The sequence below is a fragment of the Aspergillus welwitschiae genome, assembly GCF_003344945.1.
Source record: "Aspergillus welwitschiae strain CBS 139.54b unplaced genomic scaffold BDQ94scaffold_56, whole genome shotgun sequence".
Classification (NCBI taxonomy): Eukaryota; Fungi; Ascomycota; class Eurotiomycetes; order Eurotiales; family Aspergillaceae; genus Aspergillus; species Aspergillus welwitschiae.
In genome coordinates, this window is record NW_020798750.1 from 36,460 (window position 1) to 59,537 (window position 23,078).

At 48.6% G+C, this 23,078-nt stretch overlaps 11 protein-coding genes across 11 annotated transcripts; 4 read left to right on the forward strand and 7 right to left on the reverse strand.

Annotated features, from left to right (window-relative positions):
• Window positions 1-111: 111 nt before the first annotated feature.
• BDQ94DRAFT_175490 (fungal specific transcription factor domain-containing protein) lies at window positions 112-2,239 on the reverse strand (the record flags this gene model as incomplete). Its single annotated transcript, XM_026772509.1, has 4 exons — window positions 112-736; window positions 815-1,003; window positions 1,058-1,674; window positions 1,727-2,239. The coding sequence occupies 4 exons, from the start codon at window positions 2,237-2,239 to the stop codon at window positions 112-114; spliced, it is 1,944 nt and encodes a 647-aa protein (XP_026620596.1).
• Window positions 2,240-2,794: 555 nt separating this feature from the next.
• BDQ94DRAFT_175491 (general substrate transporter) lies at window positions 2,795-4,566 on the reverse strand (the record flags this gene model as incomplete). Its single annotated transcript, XM_026772510.1, has 5 exons — window positions 2,795-2,992; window positions 3,069-3,433; window positions 3,493-4,047; window positions 4,098-4,287; window positions 4,351-4,566. 5 exons carry the CDS (start codon window positions 4,564-4,566, stop codon window positions 2,795-2,797), a joined length of 1,524 nt encoding a protein of 507 aa, XP_026620597.1.
• A 357-nt stretch (window positions 4,567-4,923) lies between these two features.
• On the reverse strand, window positions 4,924-5,934 carry BDQ94DRAFT_112003 (uncharacterized protein). Its single transcript, XM_026763583.1, has 4 exons — window positions 5,828-5,934; window positions 5,638-5,774; window positions 5,159-5,566; window positions 4,924-5,086 (listed from the first exon to the last, which is right to left on the reverse strand). Exons 1-4 carry the CDS (start codon window positions 5,894-5,896, stop codon window positions 4,996-4,998), a joined length of 705 nt encoding a protein of 234 aa, XP_026620598.1. The 5' UTR covers window positions 5,897-5,934; the 3' UTR covers window positions 4,924-4,995.
• A 231-nt stretch (window positions 5,935-6,165) lies between these two features.
• On the forward strand, window positions 6,166-7,115 carry BDQ94DRAFT_184434 (uncharacterized protein; the record flags this gene model as incomplete). Its single annotated transcript, XM_026774641.1, has 4 exons — window positions 6,166-6,438; window positions 6,509-6,576; window positions 6,638-6,774; window positions 6,859-7,115. Exons 1-4 carry the CDS (start codon window positions 6,196-6,198, stop codon window positions 7,113-7,115), a joined length of 705 nt encoding a protein of 234 aa, XP_026620599.1. The 5' UTR covers window positions 6,166-6,195.
• An 800-nt stretch (window positions 7,116-7,915) lies between these two features.
• BDQ94DRAFT_175494 (FAD-dependent oxidoreductase) lies at window positions 7,916-9,353 on the reverse strand (the record flags this gene model as incomplete). The annotated part of the gene is made up of 7 exons (XM_026772511.1): window positions 7,916-8,094; window positions 8,149-8,343; window positions 8,411-8,642; window positions 8,708-8,908; window positions 8,970-9,026; window positions 9,077-9,208; window positions 9,270-9,353. The coding sequence occupies 7 exons, from the start codon at window positions 9,351-9,353 to the stop codon at window positions 7,916-7,918; spliced, it is 1,080 nt and encodes a 359-aa protein (XP_026620600.1).
• A 1,199-nt stretch (window positions 9,354-10,552) lies between these two features.
• On the forward strand, window positions 10,553-11,744 carry BDQ94DRAFT_163480 (putative cyclase-domain-containing protein; the record flags this gene model as incomplete). The annotated part of the gene is made up of 5 exons (XM_026769746.1): window positions 10,553-10,740; window positions 10,792-10,888; window positions 10,944-11,026; window positions 11,079-11,482; window positions 11,548-11,744. The coding sequence occupies 5 exons, from the start codon at window positions 10,553-10,555 to the stop codon at window positions 11,742-11,744; spliced, it is 969 nt and encodes a 322-aa protein (XP_026620601.1).
• A 555-nt stretch (window positions 11,745-12,299) lies between these two features.
• On the forward strand, window positions 12,300-13,363 carry BDQ94DRAFT_163481 (fumarylacetoacetate hydrolase family protein; the record flags this gene model as incomplete). The annotated part of the gene is made up of 4 exons (XM_026769747.1): window positions 12,300-12,488; window positions 12,571-12,645; window positions 12,711-13,005; window positions 13,059-13,363. 4 exons carry the CDS (start codon window positions 12,300-12,302, stop codon window positions 13,361-13,363), a joined length of 864 nt encoding a protein of 287 aa, XP_026620602.1.
• A 468-nt stretch (window positions 13,364-13,831) lies between these two features.
• Window positions 13,832-15,974, reverse strand: BDQ94DRAFT_184438 (flavin-containing monooxygenase; the record flags this gene model as incomplete). Its single annotated transcript, XM_026774642.1, has 3 exons — window positions 13,832-15,274; window positions 15,336-15,620; window positions 15,712-15,974. The coding sequence occupies 3 exons, from the start codon at window positions 15,972-15,974 to the stop codon at window positions 14,038-14,040; spliced, it is 1,785 nt and encodes a 594-aa protein (XP_026620603.1). The 3' UTR covers window positions 13,832-14,037.
• A 519-nt stretch (window positions 15,975-16,493) lies between these two features.
• BDQ94DRAFT_184442 (uncharacterized protein) lies at window positions 16,494-19,278 on the reverse strand. Its single transcript, XM_026774643.1, has 6 exons — window positions 18,288-19,278; window positions 17,943-18,225; window positions 17,707-17,884; window positions 17,032-17,640; window positions 16,865-16,968; window positions 16,494-16,760 (listed from the first exon to the last, which is right to left on the reverse strand). The coding sequence occupies exons 1-6, from the start codon at window positions 18,598-18,600 to the stop codon at window positions 16,538-16,540; spliced, it is 1,710 nt and encodes a 569-aa protein (XP_026620604.1). The 5' UTR covers window positions 18,601-19,278; the 3' UTR covers window positions 16,494-16,537.
• On the reverse strand, window positions 18,507-19,278 carry BDQ94DRAFT_153650 (uncharacterized protein). The gene has a single exon (XM_026768169.1). It carries the CDS (start codon window positions 19,085-19,087, stop codon window positions 18,866-18,868), a length of 222 nt encoding a protein of 73 aa, XP_026620605.1. The 5' UTR covers window positions 19,088-19,278; the 3' UTR covers window positions 18,507-18,865.
• On the forward strand, window positions 19,116-20,420 carry BDQ94DRAFT_175499 (NADH:flavin oxidoreductase/NADH oxidase; the record flags this gene model as incomplete). The annotated part of the gene is made up of 1 exon (XM_026772512.1): window positions 19,116-20,420. The coding sequence occupies one exon, from the start codon at window positions 19,116-19,118 to the stop codon at window positions 20,418-20,420; it is 1,305 nt and encodes a 434-aa protein (XP_026620606.1).
• Between the last annotated feature and the right edge of the window lie 2,658 nt (window positions 20,421-23,078).

Here is a 23,078-nt window from a genome sequence, read left to right on the forward strand (position 1 = left end):
GAGGGAGTAAGAACACCGGCATATCATCATAAACAACCCCCCCACCACCCACTTCCCTTTTCTGACCAGAACCCAAAAATCAAACGAGACAGAAATAATCATGCATCCCGTTTATACAGAATTGAACAATGCTTCAAAATCTTGATCTTCACAAAGGCCCAGTATATCAAGCAAGGTTGAATCCACTGATGGCTCGCCTGCCATATCTGTATCGGCTCCCATCGCCAAAAATTCCTCTTCCCCAGGCCACAGAGAGTAAATGGTCTCAGGGTCATTCCACAGTTCCTTCAGATCGGCTTCTAGATTACTTTGGATACCCTCGGGTTCCTGAGTGCCCCCTGCTTGGCCTTCACACAACGCGAGTGAGGAATCCAACTCACTTGAGGCATCACCGCTCGGCGAATCAGCATCGGGAATGATCAATGGCCCGGTGTTGTATGGAAATTTTCCTGTGGAAAGCGCAAAATCCAAAGTCTTCAGAACGCGCAAGTAGCAGTCTGGTTGGGTTGAGATTAACTGTTTCCAATCTGCCAATGGCTTGCGAGGTTGGATGCAGGTGAGAATTTTCTCAATTACGTTCATAACTGGATTGACGTTGTTCTGACGAAGTTGGAGGGCCCGAATAAGCTGCAAAAAGCTGTCGGTACGCTTTTGTGATGCAGGTGTTTCTTCTGCAGCCGGGAGAAGTTTAACGCCCATCGAATGCAACACGAAGGGAAGCACGATACACATAACTCTAAGGGAATGGAAAAGAGAGTTAGCTATTGCACTGTCCAGTTTCCTTATTATTCTTCGGGTGACAAGAGAACCATACGCCGAGATCGGTAGATACCCTACCAAGCTCTGTTGCTCCAACGTATGAAGACTGTCGGCAATAGCTTCCACCGACGTCTGGATTGCGCTCCCAGTCTGCGGAAGCGATGCTTTATGCGCAGCACTTCCTAGTGGATGTGCAAAATCAATCGTCATTATTTTGAAGTTGAGAATCTGCACGTATGCAGCACTGGCGGGTCCATGAGCCAAAGATCCGTCACCGTATGGAAAACCGGGCACTTACTGGAAATAGATTTGAACCAGATGATAATGAAGAACTATCATGTCGTTGCGCTTGAGATCGCAGTCTAATGATTCCAATTGGTCATTCGTAGATTCACGCCAGCGTCTCAACGCGCCCGCGCACTCGTTGGACTCTTCTAGTGCACTACTACGGTTATCCAGCTCTGGGGTGAGGACCAACTTCAATATCCGCGTGAGTGGGATGCAAAGGCGACAGAAGGCCAGAAAGACGTGAAGCAGAGCCCGACGAACTGGGAATGGATGTACCTCCGACCGGCAGAGACTATATCTGGCCTGTTCGGAGGATATGATAACTAGTTCTCTTTCTAAGTTTGTTTCCAATATTTGGAGTGGCCGGCGATATCCAAGAGAAATAAGGCGGTCCCACACTATACAAACCCACCAGAGTCGCTTCAACTCAAGCCGGTCAAAGGACAATGTCGTTTGATCCGGAGGTACTAGATAATGCGCACCCATGCTGCGCGAATGCTGAATAGCGATACTCAGCCAGAGAGAGTTGATGGGATTTTCAATCTGTGGAGAGGAGCAGAGGGACAACAACAGACTGCCTTTGATAATGCTGATGGGGTGGCGCTCAGTTTCCATTCGGTACAACAACTGTCATATGTAATGAGCTAGCTATAGGTATGGGCCTTGATTGAAGACTGACCTTGGCACGACGATAGAAAGCTGCACGCGCGTCTCGGCAGTTCGCAAAACCACAGCCCTTGATAGCTCGTCGATCCGCAAATGGACAGGCAGCAAATAAAACTGCCTGAGCAACGAAGAGAGATAATGTCCCCGAACAGGGGTTGTGGCGAGCCTCCTGCCAAAAGGCTGCCTCGTCAAGAACCGGCAAGAGTGGGTTGATATGTCGAAAATATGCATAAATGAGCCTATTCCATGATGCTCGGATGGGAAGACGGAAGCAAGATTGGGAATCTAGATAACAGATCTCGTCCTGTGGTAGCCGCGAAAGAAACCCCGTTTTCATAAAGCCATACGCCTGAAAGGGAATATCAACTGAATAACTAGTGACGCGGCTAATCTCAGGAGCAGCAGGGTCGAACGGGGTTGTAGCATCTTCGTTACAATCATCCGTAGTAGAAGAAGGCGTTGGCTTGGAGGGTGGATACTCAGCGACTGCAGGTGGAGTTTTCGGAGCGGCAGGGAGGCGCCCCATTCTACGCCTCGGTAGGACCACGCACTCTTCATTGTCCAATTCACAGTTGAGGCAAGGATGGCCTCTTCGAGATACGTCGCAACGGACCTTTCGGGAGCGGCATTTGGAACAGGCAACACTTGCCCTAGGAGTCCTGGAATGTTGACGGTTCGACTTCATTATTGCGGTTTGCGCAAAAGGGGGAGGTCCAAGTGTTCGACGTATCTTATGTGTTAATAAGACTAAAGAAGGTATTCTGTACTGACCTAAGCCACCCACGGAACCGAATGCAAGACCTCCTATTCCGGGGAAATGCGGGGGACATGTCGGAGTTCATATCACTTTTCTGATTCATACCGTCATAGAGTCATCTTACATAACATTCATAAAGGGGCGTGAGGGAGGAATACGCGGCTGCAATTACGCAATCTAGCGTAATGAAGGGTGTCCAAGGATAATATTAACTAGGCAGCGACCAAATGGGCCAATGAGGGAAGATGCCAATACAATATCAAAGTATCCTCAACCAGGACCAATAATACCAAACGTAACATCAGCAGGCCACGATAAAGCAATTCAAGCCTCGACATGCTCCGCCATCCCCTTTTCCTGATCTCCCATTCCAGCGTCTGTCGTGGGCGAAGTAGATGTGAAGGTTACGATAGCTTGATCATTTCCGAATAATGCCTCGATCTCTTCCAGGGGAAGGCCGCGCGTCTCCGGAAAGAAGACGGCTATCAATATCATTCCAAGAAAGGTGATGACGGCAAAGACCTGAATGAAGGATCGCATTAGTATGCCAGTTCTATACGGTGGAGAAGGGGCGTGGAAGCAGCAGAGGCAGTCTTACCAAGAAAAACTTCCACCCAATAGAGGCCACGGCTGTACTAGTCACAGATAAGTAGATTGTTGATGCCACATTCATTGCAGCAAGAGAAAGGCCTACCCCCTTCACCCTGATATGGTTGGGAAACATCTCTCCAAGGTAGACGTATGTGCCCACGTCAATACCTGTACCATAAAAGACAAGGAACAAGTAAATGAACGCTACTCCAGCATTTTTACCGGCGGAATTGTCTGACTCTGCGTATAGCGCCACCATGATGCCCTCGAGGAGTACACAGGTGAAGCAACCGAAAAAAGCGAAAAGAAGAATGGCTTTTCGTCCGATACGATCGACGATCCAGGAGCCAACAAAATTACCCAGAAACGCAACTGACCGGAAACGTGAGCAAAGCTAAACCATGGACCAGGGTGAAGTCTTGCAAACTCACTAATGTCCCGGTTCCCTTGGAGGAGCTGGCTTGCGGATGGAGAGAAACCGAGCTGCGAGTAGAACGTCTGGCCGTAATTGTTGATCACAAAGACACCCGTGCTCTGGTTTAGTACGGCAAGTGTACAGCCCAATATTATCCGCCTAAGGTAGGTGGGTGTTGTGAAAAGACCCTTCCACGATGAATCGAGCATTCGGTCGTAAGCGGCTTGCTGTTTGATCTGGCTGAATTCTTCGTCCACATATGTGTCGTGTGCCGGTGTCCCTGATCGTGGATTAAGTTTGTCAAATACGCGCTTGGCTGCGTCTGGCCTGTCTTGTAGGAGGAGATACCGCGGGGACTCTGGCACAAACGGCATCGCCAACAGGACTGCAATAGGGGCGAAAAGTGGGATACCCATCGGTGCCCGCCATGAAGCCGCCTCGTTGTCACAGAAGTAGAATCCCATCCCTACGTAAGAGGCAGTCGCAACGCCCAATCCAATCATCACGCCGTTCAGTCCAGCATATAGACCTCGATGCGAGGGGGGTGAGAGCTCGGGGATGGCAACGGACGCTGTCATTCCGTCATTCCAGCATCAATATTCGGGGCCGTTGGAAACCAACCTGCGGCACCGCACGCCCATGTTCCAAACCCGGAGATGAAGCGAAAGACTAAAAATTCTGCCACATTCATGGATCCTGTCATGCCTCCCAGACCTGCGAGTGATATGATGGATCCGAATGCAAGGCCCGCTTTGCGACCCCATTTTGTCATCACGATGGCACTGATGATAGTTCCGAATATGGCACCTGCCTGTGCGAAACAGAATAATATATTAGTGATATTCCGACTTTATCGGCTTTCCAGCAAACTGACCTGGAACAGACCAACGATAGCCCCTTCCAACGAGCCATACCTGGCTGTCTCATTGCCATCACTGTCCCAAAGGCCCATTCGCTGCATGAAGTCGGGCTTCTCGAGAGTGGTTCCAATGATTACGGACTCATAGGCACCAACGAATTGTCCAAAGGAGATAAGTACACAGGTAAAAAAGGTCGGCCAGTGTATTGGTGACGACGTCGGTTCAGTCATCATGACGGGGTGTGAGGGATGATAATGGTGGTCGGAGCGATACAGTCGAACAAGATATATAAGGACTCACCCTCATCAGCGTCTCTTGTTATATACTGATGTCCACTTTGGCACGGACCCGTCCGACCTTCAGCGGAGACAACAATCCGGGGCACCCCAAAGACTGGGGAAACACCAGTAGAGTTCAGCAGGATCGCTAGTAGGTGCGCCACTAACTGTTTGTTGACCTGCCCGAACATGTCGATCTTGCCCCGAGACTGATAGGTCACTGGGGCTGTCATTCCGTGGCACCTTCTCTAGTTCATACACAGGCGTCACGCATGTTACGCTTGGACTAACTTGGAGAAATGATTTTGCCCTGGACGTAGGGGAATTCATACAGGATAGCAAAAAGACTGCTTGGAACGGATGCGTAAATGTCATGGTGTTTCATTTATTTACATCATGTCGGAAAAATCCAAATCCTTCACCTTTCCACCAACGTGCCTTGCGGATACCATCTAGAGCCAGAGCTTTACGTCTGTGTATCTCACGCCGTAGGGTCAGAGGTGGTAAAACAGGGTCGAAACATGCCATGGCAGGGAGTGCTTACTCAAAAGACAGCAACGTAACCTCCAGCTCGTCATAGAATGAGGCGTCTGGTAATCGTACAAAAAGGGTGATAGGGATTTCCACTTCCCTGTGTTCGGGGACGAAGCACCACAAAGCCTGCACAGCTTCTGCCTCCTGTATTTCGCTACACAGTATCTTTTCCTCGGCCAGGAAGGCGGCAAGGCTCTCAGAGCACCTGGCAGTATATTGTACGAATATAAAGACGTTCCCCGGACTGACTGACTCAGTCGCTCCCGTTCTGGTCAGAAATCCCGATCCAACCGGTTCAAACAGAGGCACGCCGCCTTTGGGGAAAGTAATTAGTGCAGTCGAGGTGATGACTTCCCGCATCTTGAGGTATGGCTCGCTGCTCCGATGGACGACTGCAAGAGCCTCAGGATCTTTGTATCTACAGACCCCAAACACAAAGGGCGCAACTTAGCAAGACCCGAAACAGTAATACTGACACAACACACATACACCTCAATACCCTGCACGAAGACAGGACCATCTGGGGCATCTTCGGACGTGTAGATTGGTCGAGTCCAACAATAGGCTAGACATTCGTGCTCATTTGCCTGTGTCTCATGTGCGACTTCCCGGACCAGGGACAAGTACTTTCCCACGGTAAGGTTAATGTCTGGCCTAAGGATGGGAGGAAGGACCTAACCTTTTCACGATCGTCGGCGGATCCTAGAGCAATGTAAGGGTTGACAATGACCGCCATCTTCGAAGCCATATACGGTAGGAATATTGAATTGTGACTCTGCAGTCTCTTTAAGCAATTTGATTGATGTGGCATGATTCACCCAAAAGGTAAAAAGGCGCCAAGCAAGATTGCCGGGCTGTTGCCGAACTTTCTGCTTGCTCGGCTACACTCTCTTCCCCTTCTCCCGGGGACCGATCCTCCGTAAGACGGAGCATCCGCTTCCATGGAAGCCAAGATTCTCGGTGCGCCCGCGGCGGTGAGCTGTGCAACACTGGTGCCTTTTAATGAAACGCAGCGCATGACTCCTATGGACAAGCCTCTGCATCACCATGTCTCCGAAGCTAAGTCACGATTTTATTCGGCAGCTTGCAGCGCATGGAGCGAGTAATCTGCGATTCAAATGGTTTGTCACTGTAGTTGTTGCTCTGAGCTCTTTCAATTACCCGGAGGAGATTGGGCCGTTGTATCAGCACCTTCTTGAAGAATATATTCCCGTTGAAGATCATGCCGCAGCAACTCGGAAAATAAGAGAAGCCCTGGTCAAGGCGGCCGGTCTACATGGCGCAGCCAAAGTGAGTTTCTGATTTGCAGTTCTAATCGGCCCGTGGAGCTATATGTTATGCTGACCAGCTATTTCGGCAGACTGGAAATGCCGTGCGAGAACTATATCACGCTACTCCTCCTCATTTGATCGACAATACCTGTTATCGGTATGTCTTCCCAGCTCTTAGCCGACATCCCGGATTAGAACATGGCTCATTCTCGCATCAGTGATGACGATGAACATACGGCGGCCGTAGCTCGAGGCGATGCGTTCTTGAAGAGCCTATACCGGGATGTCCCGGATCTAAACACAGAAGATGATTTTGTCCGGAAATGCTGTCCGGACTATTTCTATGTAGTGTCTCGTCCGTCACCCGTGATATTTTGCTCCCTTTGTTGTGAGACGATTTAGCAGGTAACGTGTCTCTTCGCTGACGAGTGACTGGCAGAACTCCTTTACCCGCATGTATTTTCCTTCGATAAGATCTTGGACAAGCTTGAGTCCAGCCAGGCAATCATTACAGCACTGATCAGCATTGACTGCAAAGGGCAGGCTCGTAACCACATGAAGGGAATGATGTGGAACGGCGCAACCCGGCAAGAAGTCGCCAATATACGAGATTCAATCGTGCTTTTGGCGAGATACCTGGGCGTCCAATTCCGAGATGGACCAGTTCTTGTGCCGGATGATCCCAAAGAGGCCTAAGAACTCAGCGCTCGCCTAGGTTGACAGGTTATAATGGCGCGTTGTCTTCTGTCTTTATTTTATTTCTTTTCCTAAACGGGAAAGGCCATAAGCGCCGATTTGGAGTACATCCGTAGTCTCCAAACGATGTCACTGATTGGTCACACATTGTCCTAGACAAATATGAACACAAATGAATACTGTTCGATATATGGTTGGCTTATCCTTTAATCTGATACAGCCAGTGTATTTTTCCCCAGTCGCTGACGGCTAGTTAGACCCTCGGGTTGGAGGTTGCCAAGACAGGATCTATCGGTATTGGCACATATTGGCCAGCGGACTGGACTATATTGTACCATAGAGAAAATCAATATAGAAATCAAGAAAGCAGCAACTTCTTCACATTATGATAACCACATGGGTAGCCGTTCGGCCTCCATTCACTCGGCTCAGTTCTGTAATGTTTGGTGTAGCGGATCAGCTTGAACCTGCTATATACCAAGAAGTCAAAGTCTACCCCGACTGACTTTACCTTTTACCACGACTATGTCCATTTTGGTCACCGGTCATCGGAATCTTAACTTGCGATTGGTTCAGGTTCACGCACAACCTGTCAGCCGCAGTGTATCAATGAGGGTTTAGAACATACATTAGATAGAAGAACTAGACAATCTCTGAAGGTAGAGGATATACCGGTTTGGATAATTGGGCTAAGAACATTGAGGGGGGCTACCGCAAGCCTTGAACCTAATGCATGGGTGAGCTCCTGTCCCCAACTGAATACCAAGGATGGCTTTCGGCCACCTCAGAAAGCTACTACCCTACGACCTAGAAGGCCAATCCTTCCTCTCCATCTCTTGGATAGTCATCACCCGTTCCTTTCGAGGAATAACCCAACAAGCTACACGCTCGGGGACATCATCCACTTGCACATCAGATCTGAGCCCTTCTGCAAGAGCGTCTGCTCCGGTGATCGACTGGGATGTTCCTGGTAACTCAACTGCAATTGCTATCAGCTGCCGTGTTGATGCCAGTGATTTTGGAGAGAGCTTACAAGGAAGGAAGGGGTGTGCGGCATCACCAATGAGCATTGCCCGGCCGAGTGTCCACTCTTCTACCCGGGGCAGGTTTGGATGGAACCAGGATTTGATGTCTGCAAGCCCCGCTGCGTTCAATAGCTCTGTTAATGGGGAATTGATAGAGCCAAACTCTGAGAGGAGCGCATCTTTCAATCCTTTCTCCGAAAGCTCTGCATCAGGTAAATTAGTGGTTCCAGTGAGTCACACTCAGCCTTTAGACCTGAAATCAACACTCACCCGTTACGCTCTGTACCGGAAGTGCTGTGTCTATAAGAATGGTGCGTGGCTCGATCGAATAAAGTTTGAGTTCGATGTTCGGCCCCAACCATTTCTCATAGTGAGTGGGTTGGGTGCAGAATCGCTGCACAATCCGATTATCCTCACCAGTATACACGCTTAGGTGGACGGTCACCTCTGCAGGAGCTGGAATGGTCGTATCATTGTGGGGGAAAGCCTTGCGAGCAATCGACTTGAAAGACTTGATTTAACTACTTCCATAGTAACCTTGGATTCGGATTGGGATTGCAAACTCACATTCCATCCATCAGCACCAATGATAATATCCACATGATAGGTCTGGCCTGCCTGGGTGACGACTAATCCAGCCTCTGGATCAATTGCTTTGATTTCGGTGTTCAACAATATGTCGACTGGTCGCCCTGCCCCCGTTGGGGCAGTGGCTGACCTAAGTAGAGCTCCATGCAGTCTGCTGCGCTGATAATAACTCCATCCAAGCTGATTACAGGATACGCCATATCAGTGATCTGCTTCCAAGAATTGACGACAGTTCCCTTACTGGCTTGGGTGCTTCCTCGGTCCTCAAGAGAGTCCCATCATGACCGAATACAGGAATCTAGTTATGTTAGAAACGTACTCCATCTTCATATATCACCCTTCTTGTACCTTGTCGATCAAGACCGGTCGCGCCACCTCGAGATTAACCCCCCATTTCTCCAAAATCTTATTTACCTTGGGCCCAATTTGGGCAACAGCCCCATCGGTGTCTCCCGCTGTAAGCTGTGATGCTTCAAAGACCTTGGAATATCAATACAAGACAGCACCATGGCAGAAGCTCTAATGTATAAAGCACACTCACTTGGACTGCATGGCCAGCCCTGCGCAAGGACAAGGCAGAAGCCAGCCCAGCTATGCCAGACCCGACAATGGCAATATTGAGCATTGTCCCGTCTGGTTTAAAATGAGCAGTTATGTTAGTGTAATGGAATAATGCTCGAGAATGCGGATGGGCAATCGTGTTATATCGTCTTGTGAATAAAGTAGCATCAATCGCCATGTTAATTGGCATCTCTCGATTGGCTCCATGCTGCGGGGTCGGATCTTCCGTGGGTTATAAGCTGCGTAATCATAGTAATACTTCCCGGGGATCTCGGAGGATTCATTCTTTAAGCATGCTAAGCCATGGTTTTGCAGCCTCGATTGGAAGGGAATCCATAGACCACTTTCAATCTTTCATGCACACCCTACACAAGCAATTATTATATCATTTGAAATGCCTACATATCTCCTCCTTTTCTTTCAGACGCCCAACGTATTGGGTGAAGGGTTTTCGTCCTGGCGGAAAAATATTTTGTCAGAATTGACTGAATTCTCACCCCTTTTCTACCTGAATGCTGACGACCCGATCACCCCGATCAATAAATACCGGCATGTCAACGTTTACGAGGTTGAAGGCGATAATACTGCAGACTTACGACGGATAGATGAGCATCTGCAGCTTCACTCAAATGAGGGTCACCTAGTGGGGTACCACTGGCAGCTGCACGATGGGATATCCAGGTTACGCCAATCATCGCTTTCTACGACCACGGTTGTCACGGTTGGATTGACCATACCCGACGACAATGAAGCCATCCAAGAATTGAATCAATGGTATGAGCTCGAGCACATGCCTGGACTAGCGACTGTGCCGGGCTGGTTGGCAGGAATGCGTATGAAGCTGGCCCATGCTTCGGACCAATATGACGTAGCTGCAGCACCTTATCTTGCTATCCATGAATGGAGAGAATGTAATGGGCTGGGCGGACCTATTTGGAAGAGGGCAGTCATGACTCCGTGGACAGAAAGAATTTCGGGGCTGCATACGGCACCTCCTTACCGTCGTGTTTGGGTTGTCTGCAATTAGATTATGCGGCGTTTGGGTTGACGCGCTTAGGCCTCCTAGTAGAAATTTATCCAGGATAATAAATTTCAAAAGCCAAACCGGTGCCTACCTCCAGATCCCCTTTTCCGTGGAAGAACCGGGACCCCCGGGTAAAGCAATAACTCGCCCACTGTTACATAGGTCGCACAACTGCCTCGTTCAACAGGCCATCATATTCTGTTTCAATGCCTTGTCTTGACCACTGCAGTCCGAGAAATATGTCCTCCCCCCTAGCCCGACCAATTCCTAGCTTCGATGAGCTGCCTCTCCGAGCCGGCGACCCTCATCATTCCGCCTGGGGGCTTTGGAAGAACCCGGCCTTGGGAGCATTGAATCATCTCACGGATGACAAGGTCTTGAAAGCGGCCAAAGAGGAAATTCAAACGGGCGAGAGGGTAACATTGAAGTGAGAAATCCAGTACGTTGACTCCAGAATTGAACTCTGACCTATCCAAAGCCTTCCTCTAGACGCCGTGAAGCCCGCCCTGTTGGGACGCATTAATTTCGAGCAAAGGATGATTAACAAGGCGCCCCGTGTCATCAACGACGACATCGCAAGTACCAATAATCCTTGGCATGTCGCTTACAGAACGACTGACTGATTCGAAGATCACGTTCAACACCCAAACCAGTGCTCAGTGGGATTCTTTCCGTCACTTCGCGTACCAGGCCGAAGGAAAGTTTTACAACGGGTAAGTCATTCATGATCGTTCCCCAGTACCGAGTTTTAATTTTTCGCAATAGGGTCACGCAAGATGACATCCATTCTGGCCCCGATCGCGGGGTAAACGGGATTGACGGCTGGGCTGGAAAGGCGATCGCTGGACGTGGAATCTTGATAGATTATCACTCATGGGCCTCTGAGAAAGGCTTCCAATACGATTCGATGAGCACCCACCCGATTGGCGTAGAAGAGATTGAGCAGATACTTGCCGCAAGAAATATCGAGGTTCGGCGGGGCGACATTCTGTTCTTGCGCACCGGCTATGTCTCTACATATCTCAGCTTCGACACTGCGACCAAAGAATCATTGCTTGGTGCGAGCCACAATTGGCCTGGGCTTAAGCAAGGGGTAGAGATGACTCGCTGGCTGTGGGAGCAACAGTTTGCCGCCATCGCAGCGGATAGTCCAGCTCTGGAATGCATACGTAAGTCATACTCGTGGTTATAAAATTGAGACCTTGCATTGATATGCTGATGTCTGACATGACAGCACCCGTGGATGAGAAATGGATGCTTCATCCCATCCTGCTGGCCGGATGGGGAACGCCGATTGGCGAGCTGTTCGATCTGGACGCACTGGCAGACTTGTGCAGGCGACGGAACCGCTGGTCCTTCTTCGTGACAAGCGTTCCGCTCAGCTATCAGGGGGCTGTGGCCTCTCCACCGAATGCAATGGTGGTGTTTTAATGGTGTTGCATATGTGGTGAGTATAACGCTGGCAGTTGATCCCAAGGTAAAGATCAGGAGCTGATTGGATTGTATGTATATGATCTATCTAAATCGCAACATGGCGTGTTGATGATGGTACCACGCACGCAGAGGTGGTGGAGGGTCAGATGATGCCTGGTTACAATGAGTGTCTTGACAGTTGACTTGGTAGATTAGTGGACTGGGTAGAGCAGAGCCTGGCGTGCGCTTTAGTCTTGCTCGTTTAAGTCGTAAAGTAGTGGGTCTAGTGAGAAGAACGCTGCGCAATCGCGACCTTGAAGTGACATGTCTAGCATTTCAAAATTCTGTTCCTTTAGTCACTGGCAAGATTCCGGCGCTACGTAAGTTTAGTGCACCTGGCACCGGATGACTACATCCGGGGAATATTGGGCCGGACGCCGGGCCGTGGAGCAAAGTGACAATAAAACTAGCGGCCAAACATCCCCGTCAGTTCTATCCTCTAGACAACCAAGATTTAACCGGGTAGACAACCTGCGCCGAGATAGCCAGCATCATCTTTCTGCAAGCATCACAATGGTTTCATGGACACACTTGATCCGATTCGTTGCCATTGAGGACCACCAGATTCACCTGGGACAGCTTGTTGACACGTCTCGAGATGTCGGTCAAGATTCGGTCAATGGAAAGGACATAGCTGCATATCTTATCGACGGTAATGTATTTGATGGCCGAGTCACTGACCAAATATACCATGTGAAGCAGGTGAGTGAGCCACTTCGGGAACGAATCGGAATATGCGGAAAGGCTTGAAAAGCATAGATCCAATAGACTCACTGCCATCAAGTTGCTGTCGCCGATATCAGGGGAACAATGTGACTACATTCGTTGTCTAGGACTGAATTACGCAGACCATGCCAGAGTATTTTACCCTGTCCTCTACCCTTCGATGTGGTTAGGGGCTGACTTACCATGTCAAACATGGAGGAGTGCAACCTCGAGCTACCAAAGGCCCCCATACTCTTCACAAAACCTCGTTCGGCGCTGTCTGGTCCGTATCCCGCACCAATCAACATTCCCAAGTGTGCCCAAGATGGGACGAGTGATTACGAGGCCGAGCTCTGCGTTGTTATCGGCAAGACAGGCAGGGATATCCCTGAAGAAAAAGCTCTAGATCACGTTCTCGGCTATACTGCGTCCAACGACATATCGGCGCGTGGCTTCCAAAGGGTCAATGCACAGTGGTCTTTCTCTAAAGGACTTGATGGGAGTTGCCCCATAGGTTGGTTTATTCCGTGACACAACTTGACTTGCACCTTACTGACAATTGCGCAGGCCCTGTCCTCGTGGCTCCGTCGGTTATCCCGGACCCGCAGAAACTGGTGATCAAGGCTATCTATAACGATACGGTCGTTCAAGATGGTCACACAAGAGATATGATCTTCAATGTGAAGAAGCAAATTTCATATCTTTCGCAAGGTACTACACTGGCAGCCGGGTCTCTCATTCTTACAGGAACGCCCGCCGGCATTGGCTGTTTGAGGAAGCCTAAGGTAGTGCTCCAACACGGTGATTCCATCTGCATTGAAGTCGGTCAGATTGGGACCCTGGTTAACAAGGTGCGCTACGAGGAACGGTAGCGATTGGATGGAGTTTAACGAACTGTATAGTTCTCAATTTGAAAGCGTCATTGTCTCCAGACTGAAAATTTATCATCAATTTCTATTAACCCCTATCGAATTACAGTTGTAGTGAATTCCAGTTTGACATGTATCATTTGTCATGCTTTAGGACTGTATCTACGTAAATGAAAGTTCTTCCTGATGAGATGAATTACAAGTATTACTGCCAGTTTACCTTCGAGAGATTCATTCAATATACTTATCATGCATGATTATGATGTCGTTTTATCCGGCTTTGGTCGAATTCGGCCTAGTTTGACTGGACACATTCCACATATAACACATGAAATCACACGTATATATATATTTACATATGGATACTGACCATGAGTGGAACCCAAGTAGCACTGACTGAAAATAATCAATTTCTGTCAGGAGTTAACTTCTCATCATCGTTTCTTGCGTATTGTGATTCTTATCTCAGATAAACTCCATCCGCATGGTAATCGATACTTGCAATACATATAATCATGGACTGAGAATAGTGGAAGTGAAATAAACAGATTCACCATTGCTACCAGAAGTTCTGGCCAGCAATCTTACGCAAAACGTTGGAAAAAGAGGATCAAATGTCTGCCGATAATGTGTCCAGTTAAGGGCATACAAAGGACCAATCACCAATCAAAGAGCATCTAGTCATGGATATCTGGAGGCACGAACAGACGCCAGTACTGCTCGAAATCCAATGTCTGCGTGGTGCCAATGGTCCCTCCCATCGTTTCCCTTTTTGTAAATCCATTACCAAGGTAGGAGAAGCGGTTGGTTTTTGAGAGCCTTTCGATATCAAAGTCCTCCCAGCGTGGGTTTTTGATTGCCTCCATGAAGTGAAAAGTGGTGCCACCGTAAACGGCAACCACGGGACCATCGATAGTTCCACGCTTATACCAGCTTCGGCAGTTTCCTGTCCAGACCGTGCGCTTCAGATATGTCTGCATATGCTCATTGTATTCATCATTCACGTCGTGGCGAACCGCGAAGCTGCGGATATCTTCAGTCTGGAGTTTGTCCAACCACTTGTATATGTAAACGGCCGTCATTTGTATCCCAAGCACGAGCGATCCGTTACTAATTGTACTGTTTGGGCCAATGAACGAAAAGTAGTTCGGCATGTCCGGTACCGTGAGACCAAAGTAGGCCTTGGGAAGTTCGGCTGTCCACTTGGTAGCAAGGTTCACGCCTCCTCGTCCAATGAGGGGGAAAGCGGGACAAAAAGAAGTATCAAAACCGGTAGCGCATACTATAACATCGTACTCCTTTTCCTCGCCTGATCTCGTCAGAATACCCTTCTCTGTAATCCTTACAATATCGTCCCAGCGCAACTCGACGTTCACTTGAGTTATAGCCTCTAGGAAGCCAGGGCCGGGAGTCAAACGCCGACATCCGACAGGGAAATCGGGCAACAGAAGCTTTGCAGCTTGCTGGCCTTTTGCAGAATTCCCTAGCCGTTCAATCATTATCTTGCGGAATAGCTCCTGAGCCTTCAGCTGAAGGTCGCTGTCAGCAATGAAACGCTTGAAGTTGCTGCTTCGGCGATCCATGATCGCAGCACGATAGTCTCGTAGTGTTTTCGGGTCTCTAAAAATGTCAAGTGTCTTTTCCGTAAAATTCAACTCGGCATCCATCTCAGGGTCGCTGCCCGTTGGCTCATTGATTCCAGGCGCAGGAGATATCCAAGTCTGCGTGCGGATGTACACATCCATCGAGTCAACTATGTTGGCTAGTTGGGGAACAATCTGAACGCCGGAGGAGCCAATACCGATGTTGGCCACCTTTTTACCGGTAAAATCGAAGTTTTGATCCCAACTGGCTGAGTGAATGAGCTTTCCCTTGAAGTCCTGAAGCCCTTCAATATTCGGCCATTTCCAGTTGCTGAACACCATTGGCTGTCAGTTATCCTGGGATTTGAAGTCCTCGTTATGGGAATACTAACTTTAAGACTCCGCCAGCATTGACAAACACATCAACCCTGTCTTGAACAATTGTTCCCTCAGGTGTTCTCACTTTAATATCCCAATTTGCGTCCTCCTCGTTCCAGATAGCGGACGTGATGGCATGCTCATACTTGATGAATCGATGGCAATCGTACTGGCTAGCCACCTTATGCATATATTCATGGATTTCCTCCGACGAAGCATAATAGTTTGGCCACTCGGGATTCGGTGCAAAGCTGTAGGCATAGTTGTGAGCCGGGATGTCGCACTTGCAGCCAGGGTATCTATGCTACGCAGTCAATATCTCTGTCACGATTCATCCATACAAAAGCTCCAGACTGACGGGGCCGCCTTTCTGTCTAAGGTAGGACGTACCGATTCTCGAGCCAGGTTCCTCCGAGATCTTTATTGCGCTCATAAATGACTAATTCGGCATTTTTGTCTTTCATCTGTTCGCTAAACATGATACCCATCATGAGCCCCGAATAGCCGGCACCCATACATGCGACCCGGATGGGGCGTCTGGTGCGGATTGGCTGCTCGTGTATTTTGTAAGAGGCATCTCCCCCTACCCCGTCGGTGCCCCCATTACCGTTGTATAATCCGTTAGTCTCGTCGAGTAGGTCGGAAGAAAGCATGGTGACGACTCAAGTTTTACACAATATGAGTTGTCTAGCAAATCGGATACTCAAATAGAAAAGGCCATTTATCTTGTTATGTTATCGTAATTATACTCCTGCAAGCAACCGTCAGTTTGTCCCGAGTATTTGTTCATCCCAGGGTTGGGATCCGGAATCCGTGGGCCAGAGTCTTTACCGAGGCGCATCTCGGGTCAATGAGAAGTGGGGAATCATCCACGGATAGCAAGTTTATGTGCGTCTCTGCCACAGGTACTGATTGCCTTGCCTGCGCCGGCGGCATGACTAGCTCCCGTCATTCTACGGACCATGAATTTCCGCCAGTACGCTGGAGCCTAGTATCAAATCACTCTCTTGGACAGGAGATAAGGCATTCCCCATACAACCAACGATCTCCCTTGCAAAGTCCTTACTAACTGGGTCTGGCGCGGACTTTTCGTGTGCTTGCTTGCCGGGTATACTACTGTATTATAGGTGATACATTTGAATATGATTCATGAGAAGAGGGGAGCCTTATATCTCTAGCATATTTCATGGCTGAAACGGTTCTACTATCTGTAGGATCACAATCGACCACGAATTGGCTGGGTTTCTGTCTGGATAACAGGCAAATCACGGCGAATCACCTTACCACTCCCTGTCCGCGGAATGGCATCAAGGAAGTACACACCACCAGTCAGCCATTTGTGAGGAGCGAAGTGCGACTTGATCATCTGCGCAAGGTCCTCCTTTGTAACGGCCCCTTTTTTGCGAACTACAAATGCGCGTGGGTACTCTCCTCCGTTTCTGTACGATTAGTCAGCTAGAAACACCCAGGTTCGAGATGGTATACGCCTCTTTGTTGCCGGGGGGATCAAATGGGTGCATCGCGGTGAGGATATATCACTCACATCTTAGCTCCAATGACGGCCGCGTCAGCAACATCAGGGTGGGTAAGAAGATATTGCTCGAGTTCAGCAGGTGCGACTTGAAGGCCTTTCACCTTTATTAAGTCCTGTTATACGTATGTTAGTAAACATCCTACTGGGAAAGTGTAGTCTAAGCATATCCGACCGACCTTTAAACGGTCCACAATATAGATGCAGCCGCGCTCATCAATGTATCCGATGTCGCCGGTTCTCAGCCATCGGACTCCGTCGGCAACAACTATAGCTTCTTCAGTTGCTTTCGGGTTCTTATAGTAGCATTTCATTATGTTCGGCCCAGCCACCCATATCTCACCTATAGTAGCACCGGCAGGGGCAGCACCGCTGAAATCTCGATCCTCAAGGCTCTCAATTCTCGCCGCACAGTTTGGGTTCAGCCACCCAATAGATCGTCCATCGTCTTGATCATCCGGGGCAAATCCAGTGATTGAGCAAGTCGTCTCCGTCATACCCCATCCCTGCTTGACGGATACACCGGCTCGGAGGTACATTCTCTCAATGACACGGCCAAGATCGGGGCTTAGTGGGGCAGATCCACTGAGCACTGTCTCAATAGCCCACAAGTTGTAGATCGAAGGGTTCGGCTGCTTGGCGATGGTTGCCATGATAGCCGGAACAGTCGCCATAAAAGTGACTCGGTAAATGTCCAAGTACAACAAGTATTGCTGGACTGAGAATGACTTCATGATGAAAACCTTGGCCTGTAGTACGGCAGCATTGACACAATAATATGTTTGTCCCTGGGAGAACGCCCGGTTAGTGTTAATCTTAAGAACTCATGAGCACACAGGCCAGCAGAATCTTACGTATGCATGATACATGGGTAGGGGTGCCAGCCATCTCTCGCCTGAAATGTCAAGCCTCGCTCTACGCTCGTTTCCAGTCTGAGTCTTTGGCGGGAGAAGACGCTTTTCCAGAAGCTGAGTACAATTTGCGACAAGGTTGTAGTGTGTAATTTCCACTCCCTTGGGTAGACCTGTTGTTCTTGTAATTCTTAGCGGACGTAGACTTGTACCAATAGTCGCCACAGACGTCAGCTTACCCGCTGGAGTAATTGATAACCGCGGTGGTTTGCTCTGCCTCCTGCGGGGTATCGATGGCCTTCCATGACCATGTCCGGATCTCCTCCACGGGTCGCCAGATGTCGGTCCATAGCCGAGTGGTCGAAGTGATGCTTGTTGATATGACCTCATCAGGATCGCAGAAGAGATACACGTTCTTGTGACCAAGACCCGCTTGAGCCGCGGCTTCCAAAGCCACGCAAGCCTGCTTCTGGCCGGTGAACAGGATCTTGGCATCGGAATTCCGAAGTTGATAATCCAGCTCTACCGATGCAGTCAGCATAGGAGGCTCAGAGAGATGTCCGGGAAAGGCGCGACACTCTCACCTCTGAGAGATGCACTAGGTGAGGCCGCCGTGAAAACACAGCGTGCAGCAAGAACTCCCCAAAGAAGGACAGGGAAGTAAAGGCGATTCTCCGAGAACAGGAGGATTTTATCGTCTGCCCCAAGCCCGAGGTCTTGTAGGCCCTTTGCGAATTGCTTGACCCATACCTCAGCCTGCGCCAAGCTAAAACACTTTGATGGAGAAGCGGCATCAAAGTACTGTGGTGACTCGCGCGAACTCGCAGTTCCTGAGTTGAAGACAAAGGAGGCAACATCCGTATGAGGGATGTGCACCTGACACGGTGATTCGATCATTGGAGTGCGTATCTATGAGACTGTCTGTGGAACGATTGCTGTAGGAAGGACCAGTAGAGGATACTCATTACACTCTTGACATAGGTTTCATTTGCATTTGACAAATGCAGATTCTAAAGTCATAATCTGACCGCGTTGAGTGGACCCCTCGCTAGCGGTCCCCGGAATAGCTGTGCTTGGGAGGATCTGCGGATGCAATGCTTTGTAGGCCCTTTCCGGGGATATGACCTTCAGAACCGTCAGAGTCGCTGATTCCTAGGAACTTCTATAGCCTTGCTTCGACATTTGTCACTCCTCTGGACCACAGTACTAGCGCCGGCCGAAGACTATATTCCGTATACTCCGAGGCAAAACAAATGAATATTGGCAAGGCGGTTACGAATCGAGCTCCAGGTGATCTCCAGCCGAGCACATCCCCGGATGCTCCATCCGTCGGTGATGTTCCATTAACAACAAAGAAAAAGACAAATTGCGCAGCACAGCCCATGATAACAACCCATCAACAACTAGCCACAATGGGTTCCTCATTTCAGTCACCGCGCGCTATCGGGGCGCCCAAGATACCATACTACACGCCCGTCAACAACCCCGGTGCAGCTGTTAACCCAGGCCCCGAAACCCCCACCCTTTTCCGACCGCTCTGCATCCGCGATGTCACCCTCAAGAACCGTATCATCGTCGCGCCAATGTGCATGTTCTCTTCTGAGCATGAACCCAGCTCCCCCTATGTCGGGGCACTCACGGATTTCCACATCGCACACTTGGGCCATCTTGCAACCAAGGGCGTGGGCCTCGTGATGATTGAGGCGACGGCCGTGCAGCCCAACGGTCGGATTTCTCCCAACGACTCCGGTCTTTGGCAGGAGGGAACAGAGTCTGGTCAGTTCAAGGCCCTGCGTCGGGTAGTGAATATTGTTCATAGCCAGGGAGCCAAGGTCGGCATCCAACTTGCCCATGCCGGTCGCAAAGGGAGCGTGGTCACTCCCTGGTTGGGTGAGCGCGGCATCCCTATCAAGGCTGACGAGAGCGTTGGAGGTTGGCCTGCAGACGTGGTGGCTCCTACTGGTGGCGAGAAATATAAATGGGCACCAGGGGAGACTAAATACTGGGCGCCAAGAGATCTGAGTATTGCCGAGATTCGAGAGGTTGTCACCGCGTTTGCCAGAAGTGCGAGGACAGCCGTGACAGCCGGCGTGGATATCATCGAAATACATGGCGCGCATGGCTATCTACTGCACGAATTCCTCAGCCCGATAACGAACCGGCGAGTAGATCAGTACGGTGGGAGCTTCGAGAACAGGTGCCGGATTGTGCAGGAGGTAACGACTGCTATTCGCGCCTCAATACCGAATGGTGTACCACTTTTCCTTCGTATCAGTGGCACCGAATGGCTTGACGGCGCCTCCTGTGCGATAGAGAGTGGCAGCTGGGATCTGTCGTCCTCAATTCAGCTTGCCACGCGTCTGCCGGAGTTTGGGGTGGATCTGGTCGACGTGAGCTCTGGTGGCAATCACAGAGAGCAAAGCATCCAACCCCACAGTACCTACCAGGTAGACCTTGCAGGGAAAATTCGCAAGGCGATCCATGCGGCCGGGCAGCATACCTTGGTGGGTGCCGTTGGGTTGATTCGGGACCCTGAAGCGGCCCGTGATATAGTTCAAGGCGCAGACGAAGACGTGCCCAGTCAGCAACAACCGAAAGCAGATGTCGTATTGATAGCTCGCCAGTTCCTGCGGGAACCAAATTGGGTCTTCACAGCGGCAAAGAAGCTGAATGTACCCGTGTCACTCACGTATCAGTTCGGCAGAGGGCTACTTTGATCATGACATGCTAAATAATACGTATAGTGCTATATATTGTTTAACCATCATCAAGGCATGGCGTTCCCATTTTACCATTCAAGAGCAAATCCCTCCCGCCCATCCTGCGCTGGCAAACCTTTTGCGTGTCCCCACTTGATTCTTAATCTTGAAGCCTTAATAGTAGTTCTTCAACCGTTACTAGTCCTGCAAATACTGGCCCTCGTAGACCATGCATGCGGGACAAAACCTCCTTATGTGGTGTAGATTCCATGCTTTTGTTGACATACCAAGCAGGCGCCCTGGAAAATTAGTTAGAAGCCTAATCACTTTGTGGGACTGCTGGGTTACAGTACTCAGGGTGATTTAAATGGAGAAAATACAGGACATGTTACCTTATGATAATATGGTGATTTGAGTAGATCCGGAAGGTGGACTTATGTTTGGTAAAACCTCTAAACCGAAAAAGGGTCGATCTCTTGTCTCTCCTATTCACATTCTGAGCTTGCAGCTTTGATGATAGCAGGTCTTACTGTTAATAAAATGATTAAACATTATTATAAGTTTTTCTTATATAAGACTAATTTAGCTTACCTTTCTCTAGCCATATAATTTAAATTTATTAATAGTTTCTAGAGATTCAGTTCAGATTATTTTATCTTAGCTGTTTTTTAGCATTATTCAATATATATCAGGAAAACACTGGCAGCCTTACTAGTTAACTGGCCGCGTGTAGTAAAAAAAAATAACTATACTATTTAATATTATATAATAACTAATTGAATATATCTTATTTAATATATTCAGACTAGAATATCAAATATAAGAAGAGAAAGAAGAAAGTGTGGGGAACTATATATAAATAATAAAGATAAGTAAATAAAATGAAATAGATTAAAACAGAATATGTCATGTGATCCAGTCACGTGTCTCCGAACACCGCTCGCTATCATACCACCTCCCTAACAAAACAATTTAAATAATAATTATAAATTAGTATAGAACTAGTTTTATATAATCAAGAAAGTTTTTATAAAAATAAGATAATAAAATAATATAGATCTATGTTTTGTATGTCAGGATAGGGCCTGGGCCTGGTCAGGTAATCCTAGTCCGGAAATGGTTAGCCTGGTCAGGCGAGAAATTAGCGTGGGCCAGGTGACCTGCGTACACCTGGGTTGTGGGGTTGTCTGGATCACGACGGGTATTGCGGATAAGACCGTAATACTTCTGAAAGTAATCGAAAGAAAAAGATAAAGTTTTTAGAAGAATATTGCACTCTATATTGGTGAATAGCGTACTTACGGGGCATTGACGGGTGCCATTACCACGCCGCACACCCCACAATTGTGACGGGAAGACATGCGAACTCTTATAATGCCTTCTTCGCCAGCCTTTACATACTTCTCATCCAACAACAGCTGAGAGTATTAGATATCCTCCGCTCATATGTGGTAGGTAGAATTATATAAGGTAATTATTCCTTTAGCAGTTACACCTGGTCCTGAACCGCAGGAACAAAACGCACCTGAATAGTATGTTGTGCGGCATTGATCCATCAATAATCCCCCAACTACCGCCACTGTATAGTATATCGAGGTAGTTTATAGTTTAGCAATTTTTATAAATATAGTTTTCTAATGTATCTGTTACATAAAAGTGGGTCGAGCGGAGACGGGCGGGTGCGGGTGTTGCGGGTGCTGCGGAGTGGTGACGGAGCCTATGTTTTTTGCTTCTTTGCCCTTGTATTATTGCGAAGTAATTGTACTAGTGGTTTATGGAGCGGATACTACACATGTACCAGTTATTCCCTGTGCCTCCTTATTAAGTACTAGTTCTACAATTGCTTAGACTGAATGCATTACTCGCGTGCCTTGTGATACAATATACCTTTGGAGCAGTTAGCCAAAGGGCCGAGATAATAGTCTTGATATTAACACTGCACTCTATTTGGATATGTAAAGGACAATGATAGGTCTTATCAGCGCCAGTTGTCTGGTTACATATAAGCATTAGCAGTCATCATTTCAATCCTAGATGCCGAGAAAGTGTTTATTTCCCGATAACCCTCAACTACTGATGGCCGGTCGTCCCAGGCATTGCCACGAAAGAATTCACGTGCCAATCATTACCCATTTGGGACGTTCCTCCGGCACTACCAACCTTCCCCACGAAGGAACTCGCATGGCATTTATTCTAGTTCAATGTGATCTTCTGCTTTGTTCATCATAAGGTATCACTGCGCGAGCATCTGATGGAAGTAGAAAGCAGCAAGCTCTGCGTTGTCGACACGATGGTTGCATTCACAGTGACTATATAAGCGTCTGACTGACGAGGGATATGATCAGAATTAAACTCCGTAGACAACGTTTGATTGGATTTCCATGTGTATTTCGGCGTGGTATTAGCTACATGAATAGATTCTGGAGTTCCTTTAGTAGAGTTGTACTTTCTGGGGAGAAGATTCATTCTCGCAGATGGTATACAAGGGAACGTTTCTGTGCGCAACTGGTCGGAGTAATATAGCGTCATCTGACGCCGAACAGTTGTAGTAAGTAAGCTAGCAGCAACACATGTCTTTGGTTGAAAAAGATAACCAACAGGAATGAGATTATCCTTGAAAAGGTCCGTCCTAGTAGTCTCACATGTATTTATTGCGTTGGTAACATATGTACTAGT

Excerpts from the sequence above, each read along its gene's own strand:
- BDQ94DRAFT_112003 (XM_026763583.1), bottom strand. The coding sequence starts at position 5,896 with ATGGCTTCGAAGATGGCGGTCATTGTCAACCCTTACATTGCTCTAGGA. Across the intron at positions 5,775-5,827 it reads CCGCCGACGATCGTGAAAAG|TACTTGTCCCTGGTCCGGGA; the intron begins GTTAGGTCCTTC and ends ACCGTGGGAAAG. Across the intron at positions 5,567-5,637 it reads TTCGTGCAGGGTATTGAGGT|ATACAAAGATCCTGAGGCTC; the intron begins GTATGTGTGTTG and ends TGGGGTCTGTAG.
- BDQ94DRAFT_184442 (XM_026774643.1), bottom strand. The coding sequence starts at position 18,600 with ATGATCGAATCACCGTGTCAGGTGCACATCCCTCATACGGATGTTGCC. Across the intron at positions 17,885-17,942 it reads GTTATCAATTACTCCAGCGG|AACAACAGGTCTACCCAAGG; the intron begins GTAAGCTGACGT and ends AAGAATTACAAG. Across the intron at positions 16,969-17,031 it reads ATATTGTGGACCGTTTAAAG|GACTTAATAAAGGTGAAAGG; the intron begins GTCGGTCGGATA and ends TACGTATAACAG.
- BDQ94DRAFT_153650 (XM_026768169.1), bottom strand. The coding sequence starts at position 19,087 with ATGGGCTGTGCTGCGCAATTTGTCTTTTTCTTTGTTGTTAATGGAACA.